The 22,541-nt window shown below is 59.9% G+C and overlaps 1 protein-coding gene across 1 annotated transcript in view; it reads right to left on the reverse strand.

The window, feature by feature from the left end:
• Positions 1-339: 339 nt before the first annotated feature.
• LOC144946728 (uncharacterized) overlaps positions 340-22,541 on the reverse strand; it is a 113,052-nt gene continuing 90,850 nt past the window's right edge. The window contains exons 9-14 of the mRNA XM_078875858.1: positions 15,041-15,156; positions 12,974-13,259; positions 8,715-9,896; positions 6,451-8,618; positions 4,083-4,633; positions 340-2,739 (exon numbers count right to left, since the gene is read on the reverse strand). Of these exons, the coding sequence (XP_078731984.1) occupies positions 737-2,739; positions 4,083-4,633; positions 6,451-8,618; positions 8,715-9,896; positions 12,974-13,259; positions 15,041-15,156 (6,306 nt within the window). The 3' untranslated portion in view covers positions 340-736. The remainder of the gene's footprint in view (positions 2,740-4,082; positions 4,634-6,450; positions 8,619-8,714; positions 9,897-12,973; positions 13,260-15,040; positions 15,157-22,541) is intronic.

A 22,541-nucleotide genomic window follows, 5' to 3' on the forward strand; every position in this document is an offset into this window, starting at 1 on the left:
TTGCTCGACCGCAGGCCAAAGGCACCGGTTTGAAGTCGACAATTTGGGGAAGCGTTGTCACCCTCGTTTGCCAATGGCAAGGGCGAAGCACGAATATTTATGTAATTCCTGGCGCTCATTTCAATCGCCGAGCCGCCCGCGTGGATCGAAGGCAAGGGGAGATGGTTCAAACCTGCTCCTGAATCCCTGCACCGCGCCCTTCCCAGAGCAACGCTCGCATTCTATGCTTGCGCACCCCCCCCCGCCCACAGTAAGATGTCTTAAAATTCGCGTCTCGTATCATCGTCGTCGTCATCTCAATTGCAGTTTTTTCCTCAAAACAAATAATTTTCGATCAAAACGTCGAGGTTCCCCCCCCCCCCGTTAGGCTCGAAAATAGCGACTGGGCTTTGTGACGACGCATCGCCGGTTCCTGCTGCTGGATTCGTGCCGAGTTAACCTCATGTACACAAACTCTCCCCGCGCACGCGCGTGCATGTACAGGCCGCGCGGGCGCTACGCAGATGGAGAGAGAAATATCTTGCCGTTCCCGAATTCGGCCAGTAGCACACGCACCACCGCAACCAGCGAAACACCGCGCGCGTCCGACTGACGATAAAATAATAATAATAATTCACGACAATAAAACAACACAAAACGACTCGCGACGTCGCTATCGTCCGATCACAGTGTGGCCCCTGCCCCCGTACGAAACTGGGATGCGAGATCGTCGCTTTTTCCTGGCCAACGATGAAATTCAGCTGCTGCCGTCGGCGTCGGGGTCGGGGCGAGGCGACGGCGGCGACTTGAAGGCCGCGGCGGCGGCGGCCTTCCCCGCCCCGTCGCAACCATCTTCACCCACGTCGCCGCCATCGCCGCCGACGACGACTTTTCCACCACCTCCTCCCGCTCCTCTCTCATCTCGACCTCTCCCCCTCTTTGCCGTTAATCCCCCGGCGCCGGCTTTGCCAGCGTGGTCCCGCACACGTCGTCCTCCGCCACCACCATCGCCGCCGCCACCGCTGCCGCCGCCATCGCCGTGCCTCCGTCTGCAGTGGCGCTGGAGGTTGAATTTGGTAGCGAAGGTGGACAGGCAGCGGCCGCAGCTGAAGGGACGCCCGGCCGAGCGCTTGGAGTGCCTGCGCCCACGCCTGCCGCCCCCGCCACCTCGCTGCTGCTGCTGCTGCTGCTGACGATGGTCGCGGCCGCCGAAGCCGTGACGTCGCGCCGGGCGGCCCCGTCGGCCCGGTCGCTTTAGCGGCGCGAGTTGTTTCGCGACGTCTTCCTTCTGGTCTCCGTCATCGTCGTCATCGCCAGCATCTTCCTCCTCCTCCTCCTCGTCATCTTCCTCCTCCTCATCATCATCATCGTCGTCGTCCCCATCCTCATCTTCACCGTTGTCCTCCGCCACTTCATCGTCGTCGTCGTCATCGTCGTCGTCAACGGAGGCGTCGACGCATCCGTTGCCGTCGATGCCGCCGCCGTCGTGGTCCGTTGCTGTCGCCGAGCCGGGACCCTGCGACGTCGTGGCCGACGCGGCCGTCGTTGACGCGGCGGAGGCTTTCGCCGTCGCTGTCGCGGTGCTGGCGCCACCGTCGCTCGTGCCGCTGGCGGTGGACCTCCTCCGCGGCTCCGCCTGGCTCGTCGGACCTTCACGCCGTGCGGAGCGAGCCGCGTTGCCAGCGTCCGATTCCTCGCCGGCCGAGTCGACGCCCGATTCGATTTTGTCAACTTCCTGGCCCGCTGCGCCTCCCGCACCCGCACCGTCTCCCGCGTATGGAACGTCGGCAGCAGCAGCCTCAACAGCATCCTCTGCACCTGCTGCTGTGTCTATAACCAATGCACTTTCTCCGCCAGCCGCAGCGCCGTCACGAGGAGCGGCGTCTGCCACAGAAGCGTCGTCTGCACCCGAGTCGTCGTCCGCAGCGGCTTTATCGTCACCGCCGCGTGAATCCCCATCTCCCGCCCTCGCCGAAACGCTTCCCGAGCCGTCACCCCCGCTGATCGCTTCACCCGATCGGCTGTCGTCGGCCGCGGTGACAACGCTGGCGGCCGCACCATCGCCTCCGCCGATAACCGTGTCGTCATCTCTGGCCGCCGCAGCCTTGCCGTCTCGCTCCGTGGTTTCCACTTCGAGGACTTTCGGGTCGGCGTCACCGCCGATGTTGGCAACCGGTGACCGAACGCCAATTGCGGCATCGTCGCCGATTGCATCGTCGCCATCGGCCGCTGCTTCGGCTGCTTTCTCATCTTCCCGTTGGGGTTCTACAACCGCGTCCGTGGCTTCAGAAACTCCTTCACCCACTCCTCCGTCACCGCCGCCGCCACCGCCACGGTTTCCTCGAGCCGCACGGAGCGCCGACGGGGACAAGTGCAGCCGCTTCGCGGGGGGGAGCTCCCCGCCGCCGCTCCGGCGAGGCTTGCCGGCGCTCCCCCGTCGCCGCGCCAGCGAGTTCGGGGGGCGGCCCCTGCCGCCGCGTCCCGCCCGCGGCATCTCGTCGACCGCGACCGCCATCGCCGCCGCCGCCGCCGCTTTCGCGTCGATCTCGGTGCCTCCCGGTAGCGACACCGACGTCCTGTCGACGTCGCCGGGGATTTTGGCGGAGGCGGCGGCCGCGGCTGCGGCCGCCGCGAGCCGCGCCGCGGCGCCGCCCCCCCTGCCAAGAAGCGGCGCGCCGTGCTTCTGCCGCTGGTGCCGGTTGCAGTTGGATTTGGTGGTGAACTTGGCGCCGCAGTCGCCGCACACGAAGGGCTTTTGACCTGCGACGGGGTCAGGGGAGAGACGACACGCGGTGTGAGAACGAGGGTCGAGTGGTTTGAGCGGCCCGGGTGCTGAGACCGGCTTGGATGCAGGCTCCGAACGACCCGTGATTTAACTGGGTTCTAAAGTGTAGCGGGTTCATGGTCACAGCCTGGTCACCAATAACTGTGCAAACTACCTCCCACCACCCCCGCCCCCCACCACCGCACCCCCCCCCCAATCCATTTAAGAGAATTTAAAACATCAGTGTGGTTGTCATGTAAACGAACGTTACTATATTCAGAAGGGCTGATCACTTAAAAGTAGTAGTCCTGTGACATCCGCTGTGGATTTCGGAAGAAAAATGCAACCACAACAACAACATGTCCACGATAATCGTGCCTCGGTGGCCGCCCTTGCACCCGAACGCGGAGACAAAGTCCACGTTCAGACGCTGCTGCGCTTGCTCGGGGGTTCAGAGTTCGCAAGCGCTGTCCCCCCCCGGTTTAACGGCAACGTGCGGTGACGTTGGCACAGTGGGCCGTGCACGGAGCGCCACGGTGCAACGCCAGGGGCACACGTTTGGCACGGCGCTGTCACACGACGACCCGGCCACAAATGATGGCTCAACGAGGTGGCTTATCGCGTGGAAAATTATCGCAGCCAAATACTCTAAGCGCACGATGTTGATTTTAAATGTGGAGGGAAAAACCGGAGGACTCGGTGAAAAATACACGCTACCACGGGGAGAGCACGCCAACTCCAAATATACAGCAGCAGGCGTCACGGTCAGGATCGAACCCACGACCTCCTGTACACCAGGCGAGGTCGTTAACATTTCGCCACTGCGGCACATGGGGAGGGCCCGGCACTGTTAGCGAGCGCCTATTAAGTAATTTGTGTGGGGTAGTGTGGCGAGCACTGCAAATGCACGGATGATAGGGGTGGTGATGGTAATGGTTTTGAGTGTGATAATGGCTGCGATGGTGGTTATAATCATAATGATGCTCATATTGACAGTAATGGTTATGACGATGTGGATGCAAGCAGTACGGCATGATAACGATATTGACCAGGATGATTGATGATGGTAGCGATGGTGACGATGTTGATTATAATTGCCGATGATGATAATGATGCAAGCGGTACAAGATGATAACGATGGTGATTATGACAGCGGTTGTCACGGATAATTTAACAATTACAATTGTTACGACAGCAGACGATGGAAGCCGACGGTGGCGATGATGTGGAACGATGTTCGATGACGAGCCGCGGCCCCCCCCCCCCACCCCCCACCCCCCCCCCACCCCCCCCCACCCCCCCCCACCCCCCCCCACCCACCCCCCCCCCACCCCCCCACCTGTGTGCGTGAACGTGTGCCGCCGCAGGGCGCTCGTCTTGGTGAACGTGCGGGGACACTCGGGGCAGCGCAGCTTCCCTTCCGCTCCCGCTCCCCCCGCCGACTCCGAATCCTCCTCCTCCTCCTCCTCCTCGTCGCCGTCATCGTCGTCGCCGTCCTCGCCCGCCAAGGAATCCTCCCTCTCGCTGCCGACTGGGAAATCGGCAGCGCCGACGCCGACGCCGACGCCGCCGCAATCGCCGCCGTCTTCGGACGGGCGCCCGCCCGGGGGAGTCTCGAGGACGGTGGAGGACTTTCTGCGACTGTTTTTCCGCTGGCGCTTGGCGCTCGGTGGCGAGAAATCCGAAGCGGCGGCTGCGGCGGCTGCGGCGGCTGCGGCGGCGGCAATCGGGGCTGCGATCGGAGAAGAAGACGGCAGCCGCCAGACGTCGCTGCCGCGGTCGACGGCGAGCTCCGCCGATTGCCGTCTGTCCGACGAGTCGCCGACGCCGCAGCCGCCGCCGTTCCTCGCGGAGGGAAACGCGTCCGGACTTGCAGAGCGGCGCTCCGAGCTGAACGACGGAGCGGGAAGGTCACGGAGGCAAACGGAGATACGCGCAATTATAGCGATGCACAAATTAGAATTATAGCGATGTACAATTACAGCGATGGACAAACCTTGGCGACTTGAGTTTGATTCCCGTCCACCGGATTAACGTGAAAAACCTTACTCATTGGGCTGTGTCGGGTGGTGGCGGGTTTAACGACACGTTTATACTTACGCGGTGTGTTGGAGAGTAAACCAATCACCACCACATTTACAATTCGAGTACCGTGTCGTTTCGCACGGCAATTAACAACCAGTCTCGTCAGGTGACAGCCAGAATTGCGAACTTCCGCATCAATCGGTAACCGCTCCCACCGCCAGGCAATGTCACCACCCATAACGCTGTGTGTGAGTGTGTGTGTATGTGTGTGTATGTGTGTGTGTGTGGGGAGCGGTGGCGTAGCGGTTAGCGCGCTGCACTACGAACCCGACGACCCGGGTTCGATTCCCGCTCACGGCCAACACCAGTGACGATTATCTGAACCGGTCCTGGGCCTCCCCTAGGTCGACTCAGCCTCAAATGAGTACCTGGTGCGGTGTGTAAACGTCGCCACTGGGGAGACAAAGGCGGCCGTGCATGGTGCTGGCCACCCACCCCCTCGTGTGCCGTTCCGGCCTTCACAGGTGCTCGCTAACAGCACTTGCCCCTACAGTCTGTTCAGGCTACACGGGGGGATCTTTGTCTTATCCGCGTGCCTCCCGTTTGCCGGCATCCACCCCCGCAGGTGCCGCCACTGCAACGCGCCGTCGGCGCGTGTGTAAGCCTTCATCTAGCAGTGGATTAACCAAATATGCTGCACATAATAACAGCGACGGCTTGAGTTGCTGCCCCGCGTGTACGAATGACAACCCCCCCCCCCCATCCCCCCATTCCGTTGGGACTGGACGGATTTCACCTCGCCTCGGCACTCGCTCACAATTCTCGGTCAGAAAAACACAAACAGAACCTTTGAAATGTGACGTACTGTTCAGGGTCGCCCCCCACCACACTCCGCACGGTGGTTATTTCATTCAAATGTCACAAAGCGCGTGGAACAGTGGATGCCTCGCAACTACTTATTTTCCACGATAAGAGGTTTTTTTTGGGTTAGATCGCGTAAATATAAGTGTGTCGTTAAACACAGCCAACATCCGACACAGCCAATGAGTAAGGTTTGTCACGTAAATAAAATGTGCCAATTCGTTACTAGCACTGAGCACACGGGTTGTGTGTCGCAGACTAAACCCACAACATCTACAATTCGAGTTTACTCTCCAACACACAACCGGTGTGTGCTTTTTCACGAATTGGCACGTTTTGTTTTCATGACAAACCTTACTAATTGGCCGTGTCGGGTGGTGGTGGCGGGTTTGATCGACACATTTATATTAACGCGCTCGAACCAGACAAAAAAACAAAACCCTGTTATGGATGATATTGGTCGCGAAAGCCTACGGGTTAAATAAAACCTATTTCTCCACTATTCTCTCCTTGCGCTGCTGGACGTTGGAATTTCCTCCCGTAGCCCGAAATTCCCGGTACCTTTTCCCCGTTCCTTGCCCAACTCAAGATTTGCGCTGGTTCTCTCATTCGCTGGACTACCTCCCGTGTGTGGCTTTGGATCATCCTCCCCTTCGTATCTTTCTACCACCTAGCGATCTCATTTGCCGGCTCATTTGATCTCTTTTTTGTAGATTTAAACCTGCCAGGGGCTGTGCTCAGCAACTGCGATTTAATTCGCGAAAAACCAAAACCCCTCGAAATACCACAGCCGGCGATAAAACAAATAAAATGTAACTTACACTTGCACGGGCACCTCCACGACGGAGGACGCCTCTGTGTCCCGCAGGGGTCCACTCGACGCCGCCGACGCCGACGCCGCCGCCTTCGCCACCGCCACGGGAGGCAACATCCCCCTCGTCGCGCCGCCGCGGCAGCCGATGAAAAGCCGCGAGAGTTCCGCCAGCGCCTGCAGCTCCTTCCCTCCGGATTCCTCGCCGCCGCCGATGCCGACGCCGCAATCGCCGCCATAGCCCAGCGAGCCGGCGGCAAGCGACGCCAGCTGCATCAGCGGGTGGCACGCGGCGTCGCCCAGGCCTCCCTCGGCCGCTGCCGCCGCCCAAGCGCACCGCGAGCCGGCGGCAAACGCCTCCCCGGGGCCCGGCCGCTCCGGCGCAGCCATGAGGCTGTGCTTGGTGGCCAGCTGGGCGAGGCAGTGCGAGGCGTTCTTCCGCGCCAGCTCCTCCTTGCCCGCCGTCGCCACGGCCGATCCGGTCGTCGTTCCGTTCGCTCCGGTCGTCGTTGAGCAGTCCCGTCGCTTCGGCAGCGACAGGTCGATGGGCTCCATGTTGTCGTCGTCGTCGTCACGATCGACTTTGGTGCCGACGCCGCCGCCTTCCCACGGCGGGCAGTACTCCGTCTTCACCGTCACGGCGGGGATGCCGGAGGAGCGCGCGGGCCGGAACGCCGAACCCGCGGAGAACATCGACAGCCGGGAGTAGCCGGCCGGTAACAGCAACCCGTTCTTGAGCGAGCGCTGGGCGGCGAAGATGGTGGCCGCGCTGGGCTTGGCGCCGTCCACGAATCGACAACCCCCGTTCTCCACGACGTAACCGCCGCCGCCGCCGCGACCGCCGTCTGCCACCTCCCCCTCTTCTTCTCCTCCCCTGGTTCCGTTGACGTGCACGCGTTCCATCTTTGGCATAACCACCGGTGCCGCCGTTTTACCCGTGGAGTCGGCAGGAGCCGGCGGTGCTGGCGGCAGCGGTGGGTCGACGTAGGTGACCCAGTGCGACGCGTCCCCCCCGGACGCCGCCACGGCCTCGGCGTGATGGCTCTGCACGTGCCGGTACACGTTGCTGCGCGTCGAGAAGATGTTGCGGCACTGCCGGCACCGGTACGGCTTGTGCCGCCCCCCGAGCCCGGCGCCCCGAGGCCGTCTCCCTCGCACCTTCGCCACCGCCACGGCGAGCTCCCCAAAGTCGTCGGCCGGCGACCTGCCGGTGGCGCCGACGCCGCCCGTGCCGTTCTCCGTTGGCCGGCCGTTTGCCGGCAGGATTCGCGAGTCCGGCTCGACGGCGATCTTTGAGCCGCCGCCGACTCGGCGGTAAACGCCGGCGCTCAAGAAGCCGTTGGGCAGAGCGCCGGCGACGAGAGACAGCGGGGGCGCGTCATCCTCGTCCTCGTCGCCGCCACGCTGCACGGCGGGCCGCTCGCGTTTCACGGCGTGAGCCCTGGCCACGGCCGCTCCGACGACGCCCGGCGAGGCCAGCAGCTCGATCCGGACGTCGATGTCGGGCCGCGCCGTGAGGCCGTGCCGGCGCTTGAGGTGGCGCTCACAGTTGGCCTTGAGCGTGAACGGGTAGAGGCAGACGCGGCAAGCGAAGGGCCGCTCGCGCCCGTGGCGGTCGCGCAGGTGGCGCAGCAGCGCCGCGCGGTCCGGAGCCGCGTGCCGGCACACGGCGCACTGCGACCCCACGCCGACGATGCCGGAGGACGGCGCCGCCGTCTCCACGCGCTGCCCCGTCATCGCCATCATCGCCGCCACCGCCTCCTCCTCGTCCTCCCGACGCCGCCGCAGCAGCGGCGGCTGCTGGGCCTCCCCGGCACCGGCGTCGCCGCCGCCGCCATTACCGCCTCTCTCCTCCTGCTTCACCTCGCGCCCCAGGAAGCGTTCGGCGTTCTCGGCCCAGCAGAACGAGTCGGTCGCCTCGAGCACGCGCCGCAGGTTCGGCGACGGCTTGCGCTCCGTCGGGCGGAACGAGCGGGCGGAGGGCTCCGACGGTTCGGCGCCGGCACCGCCGCCGCCGCCGCCGCCGTCCAACGCCGCCGCGACGCCCTGCTCCAGCACCCTGCGCAGTATCTCCTGCGCCCGGCGGCCGTCCGCCCTGCAGGGCGAGCGCGCGTCCTCCCTGTGCAGCAGCAGGCCGCCCGGCGACGGAAGAGGCGGCAGCAGCGGCAGCACGACCGGCTCGCCGGCACCCGTCATGGCCGCGGCCACGGGCCGGATGAGCCGCAGCGGCGGCGGAGGCGGCGCCGCCGCCGCGTATTGCCGCCGCCGCTGCGCCGCCGACGACGCGTCAGTCGACGCGTCCGTCGGGGAGGCGCAGCGAGCGGCCAGCGGCGGCGGGGGCGGAGGGGGCGGCTTTGGCTTCAGCTGCGGCATCGGGCGCAGGCGGGCCGCCTGGCGCGGCGCCAGCGACGGCGGGAGCTCGCCCTCCTCCCCCCTCGGCGGGGGGGCGACCTTGGAGAGTGGCGGCGGAGGCGGCGTCAGAAACGGGACGGTCCCCGACGGCGACGGCTCGGCCGTCCCCACGTCCACCAGCGCGCGGTCGCACATCTCCGTCAGCCTGGACACGGGGTTGGTTTCGCCGCTTCCGTCGCCGCCACCGTCGCCGCCGCCGTCGCGCCCGTGCTGCTGTTGCTGCTGCTGGCGCTGCTGCCGCCCGCCGGCGCAGCCCAGCTCGGAGGCCGACTCGCAGACGATGGGCACCACCACCATGCTGCTGTCGGGGCGGATGATGAAGCCCTTCTGCGGGGAAGGGTCGCCGTCGTCGGAGTTCGCCGACGGCTGCCCTGGTCTCGGGCGCCGGGCGGCGGCGGCGCGGACGGTGAACTCGGCGCCGCGCAGCACGACCCCGCCCCGCACCAGCGAGACGGCGCCGTCCCCCTCCACTTGCGCGTGCCGCACCGCCGCCGCCTGCTGCTGCTGCTGGTGATGCTGTTGCACCAGCTGCAGCTGTTGCATCACCGTGCCCTGGCGCGAGCGGCCAGGGTTGGGCCGCTTGGGCCTCTGCTCGGGCGACGCGACGGGGCACAGCGACAGGAGGCCCAGGAAGACGGCGGCGCCCGACGGGGCCTCGCTGGCCAACGGGGACTGCGACCGCGCCGGCGCCGGTGGAGGGGAGAGGCGAGCCAACGGCTTCTCAGGCTTCGCCGGTGCCGCCGCGCCGTCGTTCGCCGGAGAAGGCCGCAGGTTCAGCGACGCCAGGAACGAGAGCTGCTCGGCGGAGACGGCGCCGCCGGGGCCGTCGTCGACGTCCGCGGCGACCGTGGGAGGGGCCGCGGGCGCTGGGGCGGGGGGCAGCCGCCTTGCCGAGCGCTTGCCGAGCGTGCGTGCCGAGGCCGGGTGGCGGATGTCGCGGTGGAGGGAGAGCGCCGCCATGACCGGGAAGGCCTTGCCGCAGTCGTCGCACACGAAGCGGTGGTAGCGGCTGATGCAGCGTCGCACGTTCCGCTCGCACCACACCTGCACCGCGGGGAAGAGGAGGAGGAGGCGGGAGATGGAGTGGGCACAGCGTGAGACTCGTGTGTGGGGGGGAGGGGGGGTGCCTTCCGCGGTGCGATGGCAAGCACGCTTGAAGGTTCACCGATCCGTTCGATTATCCCGGACGCAGCGGCTGAAACGGCGGAGCAAACTGTGGAACCGTTACGCCATTCAGCGTCTCATCAGCAGAATCGGACTCACTTGAACCAACGCTGGCGGACCGCCAGATGTTTCTAGGCAAAGATCACCCTCCGCCCACCCCCCTTGTTAGAAGACACGGCTTCTCGTTCGACACAAAAACGACATCAATACACACAACGCCAACCGAAGCATCGTCCCTAAAGGAGAGAGGGTTGTGGTGGGCAGCAGAGGGCAGTGCAGCCAAATTCAAAACCGTTCTGGTATCCCTCTAAGCTCCCACGTGTCTACGCTCCCCACATCCCTCACACACACACTACACACTCACTACACGCATACTACACGCATACTACACGCATACTACACACACTACACACACACTACACACAACTACACCCATACTGCACACACACACACTACACACACACAACACGCATACTACACACACTACACACACACTACACCCATACTGCACACACACACACTACACATACTACACACACAACACTACACACACACTACACACAACACGCATACTACACACACTACACACACTGCACACACACTACACAACACACACACTACACACACACTACACACACACACACAACACGCATACTACACACACTGCTCCCATACTGCACACACACACACTACACACACACAACACGCATACTACACACACTACACACACTACACACACACTACACGCACACTACACACACTACACCCATACTGCACACACACACACTACACACACACAACACGCATACTACACACACTACACACACACTACACCCATACTGCACACACACACACTACACATACTACACACACAACACTACACACACACTACACACAACACGCATACTACACACACTACACACACACTACACAACACACACACTACACACACACTACACACAACACGCATACTACACACACTGCTCCCATACTGCACACACACACACACTACACACACACAACACGCATACTACACACACTACACACACTACACACACACTACACGCACACTACACACACTACACCCATACTGCACACACACACACACTACACATACTACACACACAACACTACACACACACTACACACAACACACATACTACACACACTACACACACACTACACAACACACACACTACACACACTCACTACACGCATACTACACGCACTGCTCCCATACTGCACACACACACACTACACACACTTACACACACAACACGCATATTACACACACACTACACACACAGTAGACACACACTACACACACACTAGACACACACTACACACAACTACACCCATACTGCACACACACACACACTACACACAACTACTCCCATACTGCACACACACACACTACACACAACTACACCCATACTGCACACACACACACTACACATACTACACACGCCACACCACACACACTACACACACTCACACACACAACACGCACACTACACACACTCACACACACTAGACACACACTACATACACACTACATACACACAGTAAATGCTCCATTTTTTTCCCGGGGACAAATCTGGAGGAGGAGGGGGGGGGGTCGGATAAAAACAACTAAAGCAGGGTCAATGCAAAATGCATGTAAATTAGGATTTACAAAGTGTCGCTTGTTTGTTAATCCGCGTTACGTAGAATGGGGGCGGGGGTCAAGATGTTGTACGTCGCCGGAGCGGTGGCGCAGCGATTGGCGTAGCGATCGGCGCCCGACTTGCACGCCTACGCTACGGTGCGTTGAACTTCTTTCGCACTGTACGTAGACTACCATGCTAAGCGGAGGTGCGGCGGGGTGAGTGGGGTGGGTGGGGTGGGTGGGGTGGGTTGGAGGAGCTAAACGCGCAAAATAAACCCGGCGACGAACATCTGAACCCGCTCCTGGACCTCACCTAGGTCGACTCAGCCTTCTACGAGTACCTGGAAGTCTTCCCAACAAATCCGTTATTACTCTCACCAGGTAAGGCCCCCCCCCCTGAGCTATGCGGCTCTGTTGTCAGAAGCGGCCTGGCCGTCACAAGTGAGAGTTCAACGCGAGCGGCTCGTCATCGCGGGGAAATTCACAGCGGACGAGTTTTCTAGACACGCGACGTTCGTTCGAAATGTGGAGGGAAAAACACGAGAAAAATCCATGCGACCACGGGGGGAGAGAGACACGTGAAAACTCCATAAACGCAACCACGGGGGGGGGGGGGGGGGGGTCTGTGTCTGATCTGTGTGTCCGCGTACACCCCCGGATTGCTCGCCGACGAGTGGTTGCCTTCGCTCGAGCACAGAGCCGCTGTGCCCCCCCACAGAGCAGCGGGCGTGGGCCCCCCGCGGCGGGCGTGGGCCCCCCGCGACAAGCCTCGCTTTGGCCGTGGGGCGTCCTTCGGTTGACTCCTAAACGGCGGCCGCACTTTAACCCCAACCCAGCCCACCAGGCGCGACCTGCCCATCGACCGACTGTGGTGAACCCACTTACGCTGCTGCAGGTGGAGGCGGATTTACAAAAACACTTCCGCCGTTGTTCATCACCTGCCACGACCGCACGTTTAAGGTTAGAAATAGAGAAGAGTTCACGTATTTCTCGAACTGCGTCAAGGTTGGAAGAGCTTGGGACACGCAGATATAGACAAATACGCACAGACGTGGGACAGGTACATGTACCAATGCAGACACAAATAATAAATCGAACGAATTAATGGCCCAACAAAGCGAGCGAGCGACAGAGCGAGCGCGTGAACGACCGAGCGAGCGCGGTGAACGAGCGAGTGAGCGAGCGAAGTGAGCGACAAAGTGAACACGTGAACGAGCGAGTGAGTGAGCGAGTGAGTGAGCGAGCAACAGGGCGAGCGCGTGCACGAGCCAGCGAGCGAGCCAGCGAGCGAGCACGGGGGTTCCCATACCTGTGCGATCTTGGGGAACTTGTCGCAGCTGAAGTCGATGAAGCTGAGGTCGCGGAAGCCAACGGGCACGGAGTTTGCGCCCGCCTGCCCGTGTCCCACCGTCGCGTGGATCCCCTCCGCTCCCTCCACCCCGACCGAGAACTGAACGAGGTTGGGCGTGCAGGAGGAGGACGAGGATGAGTCCACGCCGTTGGCCGTGCCGTTCTCGTGCTGCCGGCGGGCGCCCGAGTCGTGGCGCAGGAAGCTGCGCGGCGTGCGGACCGACGGCGCGTTGCAGTGGTGGCACCTGCGGATGAGACAAAGATCCCCCGTGTAGCCTTCAGCAAGTTGTTGGGACAAGTGCTGTTAACGAGTTACGCCTCGTAAGGCCGGAAAGGCACAAGGGAGGGGGGCGGGTGGCCAGCCCTACGCACGGCTGCCTTTGTCTCCCCAGTACTGATGTTTGCACACCGTACTAGGTACTCGTATTAGGCTGAGTCGACCATGGGGAGGTCCAGGACCGGTTGGGATTTTCGTCAGCGGTGTTGGCCGTGAGCGCGAATCGAACACGGGTCGGCGGGTTCGTAGCGCAGTGCGCCGATCAAGCGCGCCACCGCTCCCCGTACGCAGACGGGCAGCGGATGTGTACGTGACACGTACGGCGCGTGCGGACACGCGCACTTAAAAAGGTTAATCGATTCCTCCATCGATGCCGTCCACCAGACTGAGACCGTTTCGTTTCATCAGTGCTGTGTTTTCAAGCACCCCACTGTAGTTCCCAACAAGACCCACCGATTCACTCGCTCACCCACCCACTCACCACGCTGCAGGTCACAACAGTGCTGATCTAACTTGGAATTCCCTCCCATTGTATATGTTCCCAAGCTCTTATAACGTTGCTCAAATTCACGATTTAATCTCTAATCTTTTACAATTCTGACAGTGCCAACACGTAGGCTTTCACGACCAATATTATTAATAATAAACGTTTTTGGAGGTTAGATCGCGTTATTTATAAATGTGTCGTAACCCTCCACCACCCGGCACGGCCAATTAGTAAAAAAAAAGTGTCACGTTGACAAAAGACAAATATCGATTTAAAGCTTTCGTGACTGCAGGGATTCATCTTCTTGGTTCTTTCGGTAAAGTCACCGAAAGAACCAAGAAGATGAAAAGATAAATAGTTCACTACTTTACCCCCCGGTGTGTTGAAGAGTGAAACCACAACATTTACATTTTTTGAGTACGACGTTTCGCTGGTAATTACATCCAGCATCATCGGACAGTGCTGCTTGTTGCTGTCCGTGTTATGCTTTGGCCCTTTGGGGCTGTGCTCATAAATCACGCTAAAATTAAATAAACAAAAGCACTAGATATAGATGGCGCATGTAGTATTATCACACTGATACATATTGGCAGATAAATGAACAGGGACGATACGAACAAACACACAAATGCACAGATACGTAAAAAAACATATACTTAAAAAAAATCTGATTGTTGTGGAGCACAGGCCCATAATGCTAAGGGGCCAGCGACAAACAGCACTCTCAAAGTTACAAGAGAGAAAGAGTGTAACGCGTTTCTTGAATTGAGCGAGGTTATATCGGCTTGGGATACGCATATACCAATAAATATGCGCACACGCAAGGAACATGCATTTTAGAACACGCAGACAGAATGAAACATTTCCCGTGCCTCCGATGAACAGATGTGCTTCTGCAGCCGTCTGGAACGCTCTCCCTTCCGATATCACGAAGCCAATGGAGCTATGCACTTTTAAATAATCTCGATTGAAAATTAATTTATTAAGAACTGCTTGTTGTCCTTAGTTTGTCGTCCTTCACCCGCATCTCCGATTAGCACGGTTAGCTACGTACGGTGCGACAGAAGTTCAACGTACACACAATGACGCACGGTCAGACAAACAGCCCAACGCACGGTAACATGGACAGACGAACGCATGGCAACACGGACAAACGGATGGATGGACAGACGGACACAATGGACAAATGAGACAGCCAAACACATGCACGGACGGACGGACGGACGGACAAACAAACACACAGCCACGTGAACGCACAGCACCTGAGCTGTGCGGGTGGGGAGTGCGAGGCAAGATGCAAATCCACTCCGAGCTCACAGACGAACGGCTTGAGGCAGACGGGACAGTGTCTGGAATCTTCGCCCACTTCCAGGCTCATCTGCACGTGCGTGCACCGCACACAGACACACAGACACACAGACACACGCGCACAGAGCCATCGTCTCACGTGAGCTTCCCCGCCCCACCGCCCACCTCCGCCTCCCTTTGTCTAAACGAAGAGAAAAAAAAGACTCTCGCCCTGGCCATCCCCACGTGGAAGAACAAGCAGTCCCATTCGTCGCAACTGATTATTCAGGCCGCGATGCACGCGCAGGATTGCGCGCGCGTGCGTGTGGAGCGGTTAGCGCACCGCGCCACGAACCCCGGAGACCCGAGTTCGATTCCCGCTCACGGCCAACACCAGTGAATCTGAACCGGTCCCGGGCCTACTCTAGGTCAACTCAGCTTCAAATGAGTACCTGGTTGCGGTGTGTCGTAAACATCGCCACTGGGGAGACAAAGGCGGTCGGGCGTGGTGCTGGCCACCCGCCCCCTTCTTGTGCTGTGCCGGCCTTCATAGGTGCTGCTCGCTAACAGCACTTGTTAAAGGCTATACTGGTGAGAATTGATCATTTACTGCTCAATAAGGGGGGGGGGGGGGTGGGGAAAGTGCACAGCCGTTACCCAATGGATAAGGGAATCAACTCAAATCATCGAAGCACGTGGGTGTCCGTCTACTAGAGTAGACCCTCCCACTCCTCCTGCAAGACTAGCAGGTGGTGAATGAGGCAGGTTACTGACCTATTCATATGGATTTTATTTAAAAGCGTCATCTTCCCTTTTGTTCAATCGCTCCGGTTTTGCTTTAACAACACGGGGGGGGGGGGGGGGGCGGGGGTGGGGTGGTTGGAGTTGGGAAATCTAAAACTCACTCAACAGCAAGGAATTGCCCAAAGTTTTGAAAGCAGGCCCCCCCCCCCACTTCCCCCACCCCCTCCTGGAAAAATGAGCCTCGGAGACTCGGCGAGGCCTTTCCCACATGAACGAAGAGCAGGCGTTGTCGACCACGACCTGTAAGTATCTCGGTGGGTTGGTGCAACAAGCAGGGGCAGGAAATCTCGAAAGAGGTGAATAAATCACGCATCATCATCGTCGGCAGCCTCAACGTCATTATCGCCAGCTGCAACATCTTCATGATCCAACGTTATCAACAACAACCAGCTGCGTCAGCCATCGTCACACCAAAAGCTACACGCTGATTTCCGCCATCAGCATCTTCATCATAATCATCATCAGTAGTTTTAGCATCAAAATCATCATGAGCCATTCTAGATTTGAAGCTTTCGTGACTGCAAGGATTCATACTCTTAGTTCTTTCGGCAAAGTCACGTAGGTAAAAAATGAAATTAAAATTAATAATATTGTTTTATTTTTTATTAATTTTAATTTCATTTTTTACCTACATCATAAGCCAGTTTCATAACCGGCAGCAGCAGCAGCAACAGTCGCATCACCACAGCCTTAATCCTCATCACTTCCACCACCACAATCCGATCGAATCAAAATATCCCATCCTTGCGCGATCCACCAACGCCACGTCGACGTCACCCGGCCAAACAAAGGCGTGCGCAGGCAGGCCGTCGGCACACGCGCACGCACGCGCGCGCATAACAATGCAGCTCAATATCATAAGCAGGTGAGAGGTGGTTGGTGGGGTTCCGTAAATAATGAATGGCACCTGAAAGGAGCCGGGGCGAGGGTTGGGTTAGGGCGTGGGGCTTGTGGGAGTTGGGAGAAGTAAAGGGGGAGACCAAACACTGCCCCCCCCCCTCCTCCTCCTCCTCCTCTGCCGATCAATAATGCACACAGCCACATACACCTGGTGGGCAAGCAGCAACACCAACACAAAGGCAAAGATACCCCCCCACCACCACCACCAGTGTAGCCTTAACAGACTGTTGGGGCAAGTGCCCGTTAGCGAGTGGCAGCACCCTCCGACGGCCTGCACGGTGGCACGCGAGGGGGTGGGGGTGGCCACTTCTGGACCGGCCGCCCGGCCGCCTTTGTCTCCCCAGGTACTCATTTAAGGCTGAGTTGACCTAGGGGCAGGCCCAGACCGGTTCTGACATCGTTCCCCACCGATGTCAGCCGTGGGCAGGAGTCGATTGTCAGGTTGCCGGATGTGTCGTGCAGCGCGCTGACCACTACGCTCCCTCTCCCCACCTACGCACACGCACGTGCCGTCCCATTACTCCAGACACTCGGTATATTAGGGGAAAAAAATCGTGATCACCCTGAACATCTCGATTCGAAAATGGAACTCGGCTCGCCGGTGGTGCAGCAGGCAGTGTGCTAACCACTATGCCACCGCTCCCAATGCACACAGTCAGACGCGCGCATACATACACGTGTGCCCTCAAGACACAATGAGACAAACATCACCCCCCCACGACACGCACACATCGGTGGTGCGCGCGCGCGTGCGACTGTCTTTGTACGTGGAGCATTGGTGGAGCGGTGGTGGAGCGGTGGTGGAGCGGTGGTGGAGCGGTGGTGGAGCGGTTAGCGCTACGAACCCGGCGACCCGAGTTCGATTCCCGCTCATCGCCAACACCGGTGACGATTATCTGCACCGGTGCTGGGCCTCCCCTAGGTCGACTCAGACTCAAACGAGTACCTGGTGCGGTGTGTCGTAAAATTGCAATTGGGGTGACAAAGGCGGCCGGGCGTGGTGCTGGCCACCCACGCCCTCGTGTGCCGCTCCATCCTTCATCGGTGCTCGCTAACAGCACTTGCCCCAACGGTCTGGTAAAGGCTATATGGGGTATCCTTGTCTTTGTGTACATGAAACCGGAGTGCCCAGAGACGATCCACACACACGCACGCGCGCTGGCAACATTGCAAAAACAATCTGCATATCATACACTCGCTACCCGCTTGCTGTACTACCCTCCCTTCTCACCCACCCTTACTTTGGACTTCCTTAAAAGCGCTTCAAATCAGGAGCACCAATCAAAGGGACGAAGATTCGCCCCCCCCCTCCCCCGGTGCAGGAGTCTACACAAGCGGTTGGGGGCACAGTGCTGTTGACGAGCACCGATCGATGTTTACACACAAACACCAGCTGCCCATTTCAGGCTAAGCCGACCTAGGGAAAGCCCAGAACCGGTTCGGAGATCGTTGCCCAGCAACCGTCACCCGGGGTCGGGAATCGGGGACCGCGGCATTACACATGCGCACAAAGACAAAGATCCCTTCCCCGTACCTATGGAGGTCTGAGAGGCTACATATAATAGGGGTGGTGTGTTGTCAGCACCATTCAAATGCATGTGCATCCGTATGCACGACACAGGCAAACCTCCCCCCCCCCCGCCCTCTCCCACCCTGTGGCCTCGAACAAGCTGTGAGCGAGGGCCGACGCAGAACCGCACCCGGCTGGCTGCCTTTGCGTTTCCGAATCAAGGTGTTTGCACACCGTGAGAGGGGAACATTTCAGGCCGAGTCGATCTAGGGGAGCTCCAGCACTCGACGGTCTGTGTGGTTGGGAATCAATCCCCGGCCTTCAGAGGCGCTCGCGAATACCACTTACTCGTAAATGTTGTGGATTTACTCTCCAACGCATCGGTGTGCAGTCCTAGTAACGGATCGGCACGTTCTGTTCACGTGATGAAAACCTTACTAATTGGCTGTGTCGGGTGGTGGCGGGTTTAACGACACATTTATATTCACGCGATCTCATCCAAAAAAAACCCTCTGTTATGGATCCTATAGCCTTTCACGGTCAAAGCGAGAGGGGCGGGGGGGAGAGGATTGCTCTTTCGAGCGCATTTCCTCCTTCGGACATGCCAAAGTTTCACGTCCGCTAGGGAGATGGAGTGACGGATTCAGCTCGCGTGTGCGCGGGGGGGGGGTGGGGCCTCGTTGCATCTCGGGACGGTCGAGAGATGGCGACGGCTTGGAGGGGCCTTCGATGATGATGACGACGACATCATCATCATCACTATGGGAACCTCATTTGCCAGTAAAAATATGATAATTGGTTCTTTACCCTTCTATCTGGCAACAAAACTGACACCTTTTACAAGGAGTCATGTTTGCATAGACCGCAATACCTGCAGTCATAATACAAACAAAAAAACATAACTCTGATTATCCTTGTAAAAAGGTGTCAGTTTTGTTGCCAGATAGAAGGGTAAAGAACCAATTATCATCATCATCATCATCGTTAAGGTCAACACTGCTGGATTAACCGCAGCTGATAATAACATCGTCGTCATCTCTAAGACCAATCCACTGCTGGATTGACGGCAGCTGACGACAGTGGGGCACTGCAAATCTTCACGCGCGGCGGCGAGAGCCGCAGTCCGAGTCGCGGCTCGGACTGTGGCTCGTGGAGCTCCTGGGGCGGGCCGGGGGGGGGACAGCATGGGGCTCTGAGCCAGCTCAAGTGAAGCCGGGCGTGGCGCCGGCTCGCTGCTCGAGCCGCAGCCTCGCCTTCGAAGAGTCTGAGCCGAGCCACGAGTGAGAACACGGGGGGGGGGAGCAGGGGCAGGGGGGGGGCGGCGGGGAGCAGAGACCCCCCCCCCCCCAGGGGTTCAAGTCCCGGTCAAGCAAAGCGCAGTGCCCCGTGACATCCGACCCCTGTTGGGGGATGGTTTGGTGGGGTGGTTGGTGGATTGCTTGATGTGGTTGAGGAAGAGGGGTGGTTGTTGGGGTTGTTGGTGGAGGTGGTTGGTGGAGGTGGTTGGTGAGGTGGTTGGTGGGGTGGTTGGTGGGATGGTTGATGTGGTTGGGGGAGAGGGGTGGTTGTTTGGGTGGTTGTTTGGGTGGTTGTTTGGGTGGTTGTTGGGGTGGTTGGTGGGGTGGTTGGTGGGGTGGTTGGTGGGGGTGGTTGATGTGGTTGGGGGAGTGGTTGGTGATGTGGTTGGTGGGTGGCCTCCCGTAGCGCGGCAGCTTCACCCGAAACGAGCGCTCAGATAAGCGCCGCCGCCGCCGCGAACGGGAGAATTCCACGCGGCAGGTCGCCTGCGGTCTGCGCTGGTAGCGCTGTCGGCGCAGACACGGGGACGGAGCGAGCGGCACGACAGGCCGAAGCCGAACCGGTCGGGCCGCTGATGCAGTCGACGCGAGACGCGAGAGAAGAGAGAGGGGGAGGGGAGGGGGAGGGTGGGATGATGTGCGTGGGGGGTGGCGGCTGGTGGTGGCTTGGGTGGGTGGGGGAGGGAAGGACCCCGTGTGTGTTGAGTCGGGCGGATGAGTGAGAGGATGAGTGAGAGGATGAGTGACAGGATGAGTGAGTTTGGGGAGGGGGGGATGAGTGAGTTTGGGAGGGGGGGATGAGTGAATTTGGGAGGGGGGGATGAGTGAATTTGGGGGGGGGGGGATGAGTGAGTTTGGGGGGGGAGATGAGTGAGTTTGGGGGGGGGGGATGAGTGAGTTTGGGGGGGGGGGATGAGTGAGTTTGGGGGGGGGGGGATGAGTGAGTTTGGGGGGGGGGATGAGTGAGTTTGGGGGGGGGGGATGAGTGAGTTTGGGGGGGGGGGATGAGTGAGTTTGGGGGGGGGGGATGAGTGAGTTTGGGGGGGGGGATGAGTGAGTTTGGGGGGGGGGATGAGTGAGTTTGGGGGGGGGATGAGTGAGTTTGGGGGGGGGGGGATGAGTGAGTTTGGGGGGGGGGGATGAGTGAGTTTGGGGGGGGGGGATGAGTGAGTTTGGGGGGGGGGGGTGAGTGAGTTTGGGGGAGGGGATGAGTGAGTTTGGGGGGGGGGATGAGTGAGTTTGGGGGGGGGGGGATGAGTGAGTTTGGGGGGGGGGGGATGAGTGAGTTTGGGGGGGGGGATGAGTGAGTTTGGGGGGGGGGGATGAGTGAGTTTGGGGGGGGGGGATGAGTGAGTTTGGGGGGGGGGGGATGAGTGAGTTTGGGGGGGGGGATGAGTGAGTTTGGGGGGGGGATGAGTGAGTTTGGGGGGGGGGATGAGTGAGTTTGGGGGGGGGGATGAGTGAGTTTTGGGGGGGGGGGATGAGTGAGTTTGGGGGGGGGGGATGAGTGAGTTTGGGGGGGGGGGATGAGTGAGTTTGGGGGGGGGGGATGAGTGAGTTTGGGGGGGGGGATGAGTGAGTTTTGGGGGGGGGGGATGAGTGAGTTTGGGGGGGGGGATGAGTGAGTTTGGGGGGGGGGGGGGATGAGTGAGTTTGGGGGGGGGGGGATGAGTGAGTTTGGGGGGGGGGGATGAGTGAGTTTGGGGGGGGGATGAGTGAGTTTGGGGGGGGGGATGAGTGAGTTTGGGGGGGGGGGATGAGTGAGTTTGGGGGGGGGGGGGGGATGAGTGAGTTTGGGGGGGGGGGGATGAGTGAGTTTGGGGGGGGGGATGAGTGAGTTTGGGGGGGGGGGATGAGTGAGTTTGGGGGGGGGGATGAGTGAGTTTGGGGGGGGGGATGAGTGAGTTTGGGGGGGGGGATGAGTGAGTTGGGGGGGGGGGATGAGTGAGTTTGGGGGGGGGGGGATGAGTGAGTTTGGGGGGGGGGGATGAGTGAGTTTTGGGGGGGGGATGAGTGAGTTTGGGGGGGGGGATGAGTGAGTTGGGGGGGGGGATGAGTGAGTTTGGGGGGGGGGGGGATGAGTGAGTTTGGGGGGGGGATGAGTGAGTTTGGGGGGGGGGGATGAGTGAGTTTGGGGGGGGGGAATGAGTGAGTTTGGGGGGGGGATGAGTGAGTTTGGGGGGGGGGGGATGTGCGCGCAGGGCGAATGAGCTTGTGAGCAGAGAGAGAGATCGTGATTTCGTCACCGTGTGGAGTTGGAGAGAGAATGCAATAAGTCAGTTTGGGCGAGTCGGTGTGAGTGGGAGCGAGGGCGCGCGAGTGATTTGCGAGTTAGGTGTGATTTTGTGAGCTCAGTTGGGCGGGTGAGTGAATGAGTGGATGTGTGAGCGAGATCATGAGTAAGTGGGTGAATGAGTGAGATAATGGTTTGGTAAGTGCACGAGTGAGCGAGCGAATGAATGAGTGAATCATGGGACCGAGTGTGATTTTGTGAGTCAATGAGAATGTAAATCAAGCAGTCGGCGTGACACTCAGAGCAGGTGATGCACGATAACTCACGGGAAAGGCAGTGGTGTGCAGGGGGGGGGGCGCCTGGGGGGGGGGGGGGGCGTGCGTGGTGGGGTGGTTGGCAAGAGAGTGTGCAAGGCGGTGAGCGACTTAGCAAGTATACGAATTAGTCAGCGAGCAATTGACCGGGTGAGGAACTGAATGAGTGAGTGAGCAACTGAACGAGCATTAGTGAGTGAGCGCTGGTGAGCGCGTGAACGAGCGATTGTGCGAGCGGGTGAGCGTGTCTGCAAGTGAGCGAGTCTGCGAGTGAGTCTGAACGAGCGGGTGAGAAAAAGCTATTTTATTTTTAGGAGCGAACGATCGGGAGATGCGAGCGAGCGAGCGAGAAGGGAGTGGAGGTGGGCGTTGTTTGTCGAACCGATGAAGAGCGATGGCTCACAGATGTTTAAAAAA

This window comes from Lampetra fluviatilis, chromosome 42 (genome assembly GCF_964198595.1).
Source record: "Lampetra fluviatilis chromosome 42, kcLamFluv1.1, whole genome shotgun sequence".
Classification (NCBI taxonomy): Eukaryota; Metazoa; Chordata; class Hyperoartia; order Petromyzontiformes; family Petromyzontidae; genus Lampetra; species Lampetra fluviatilis.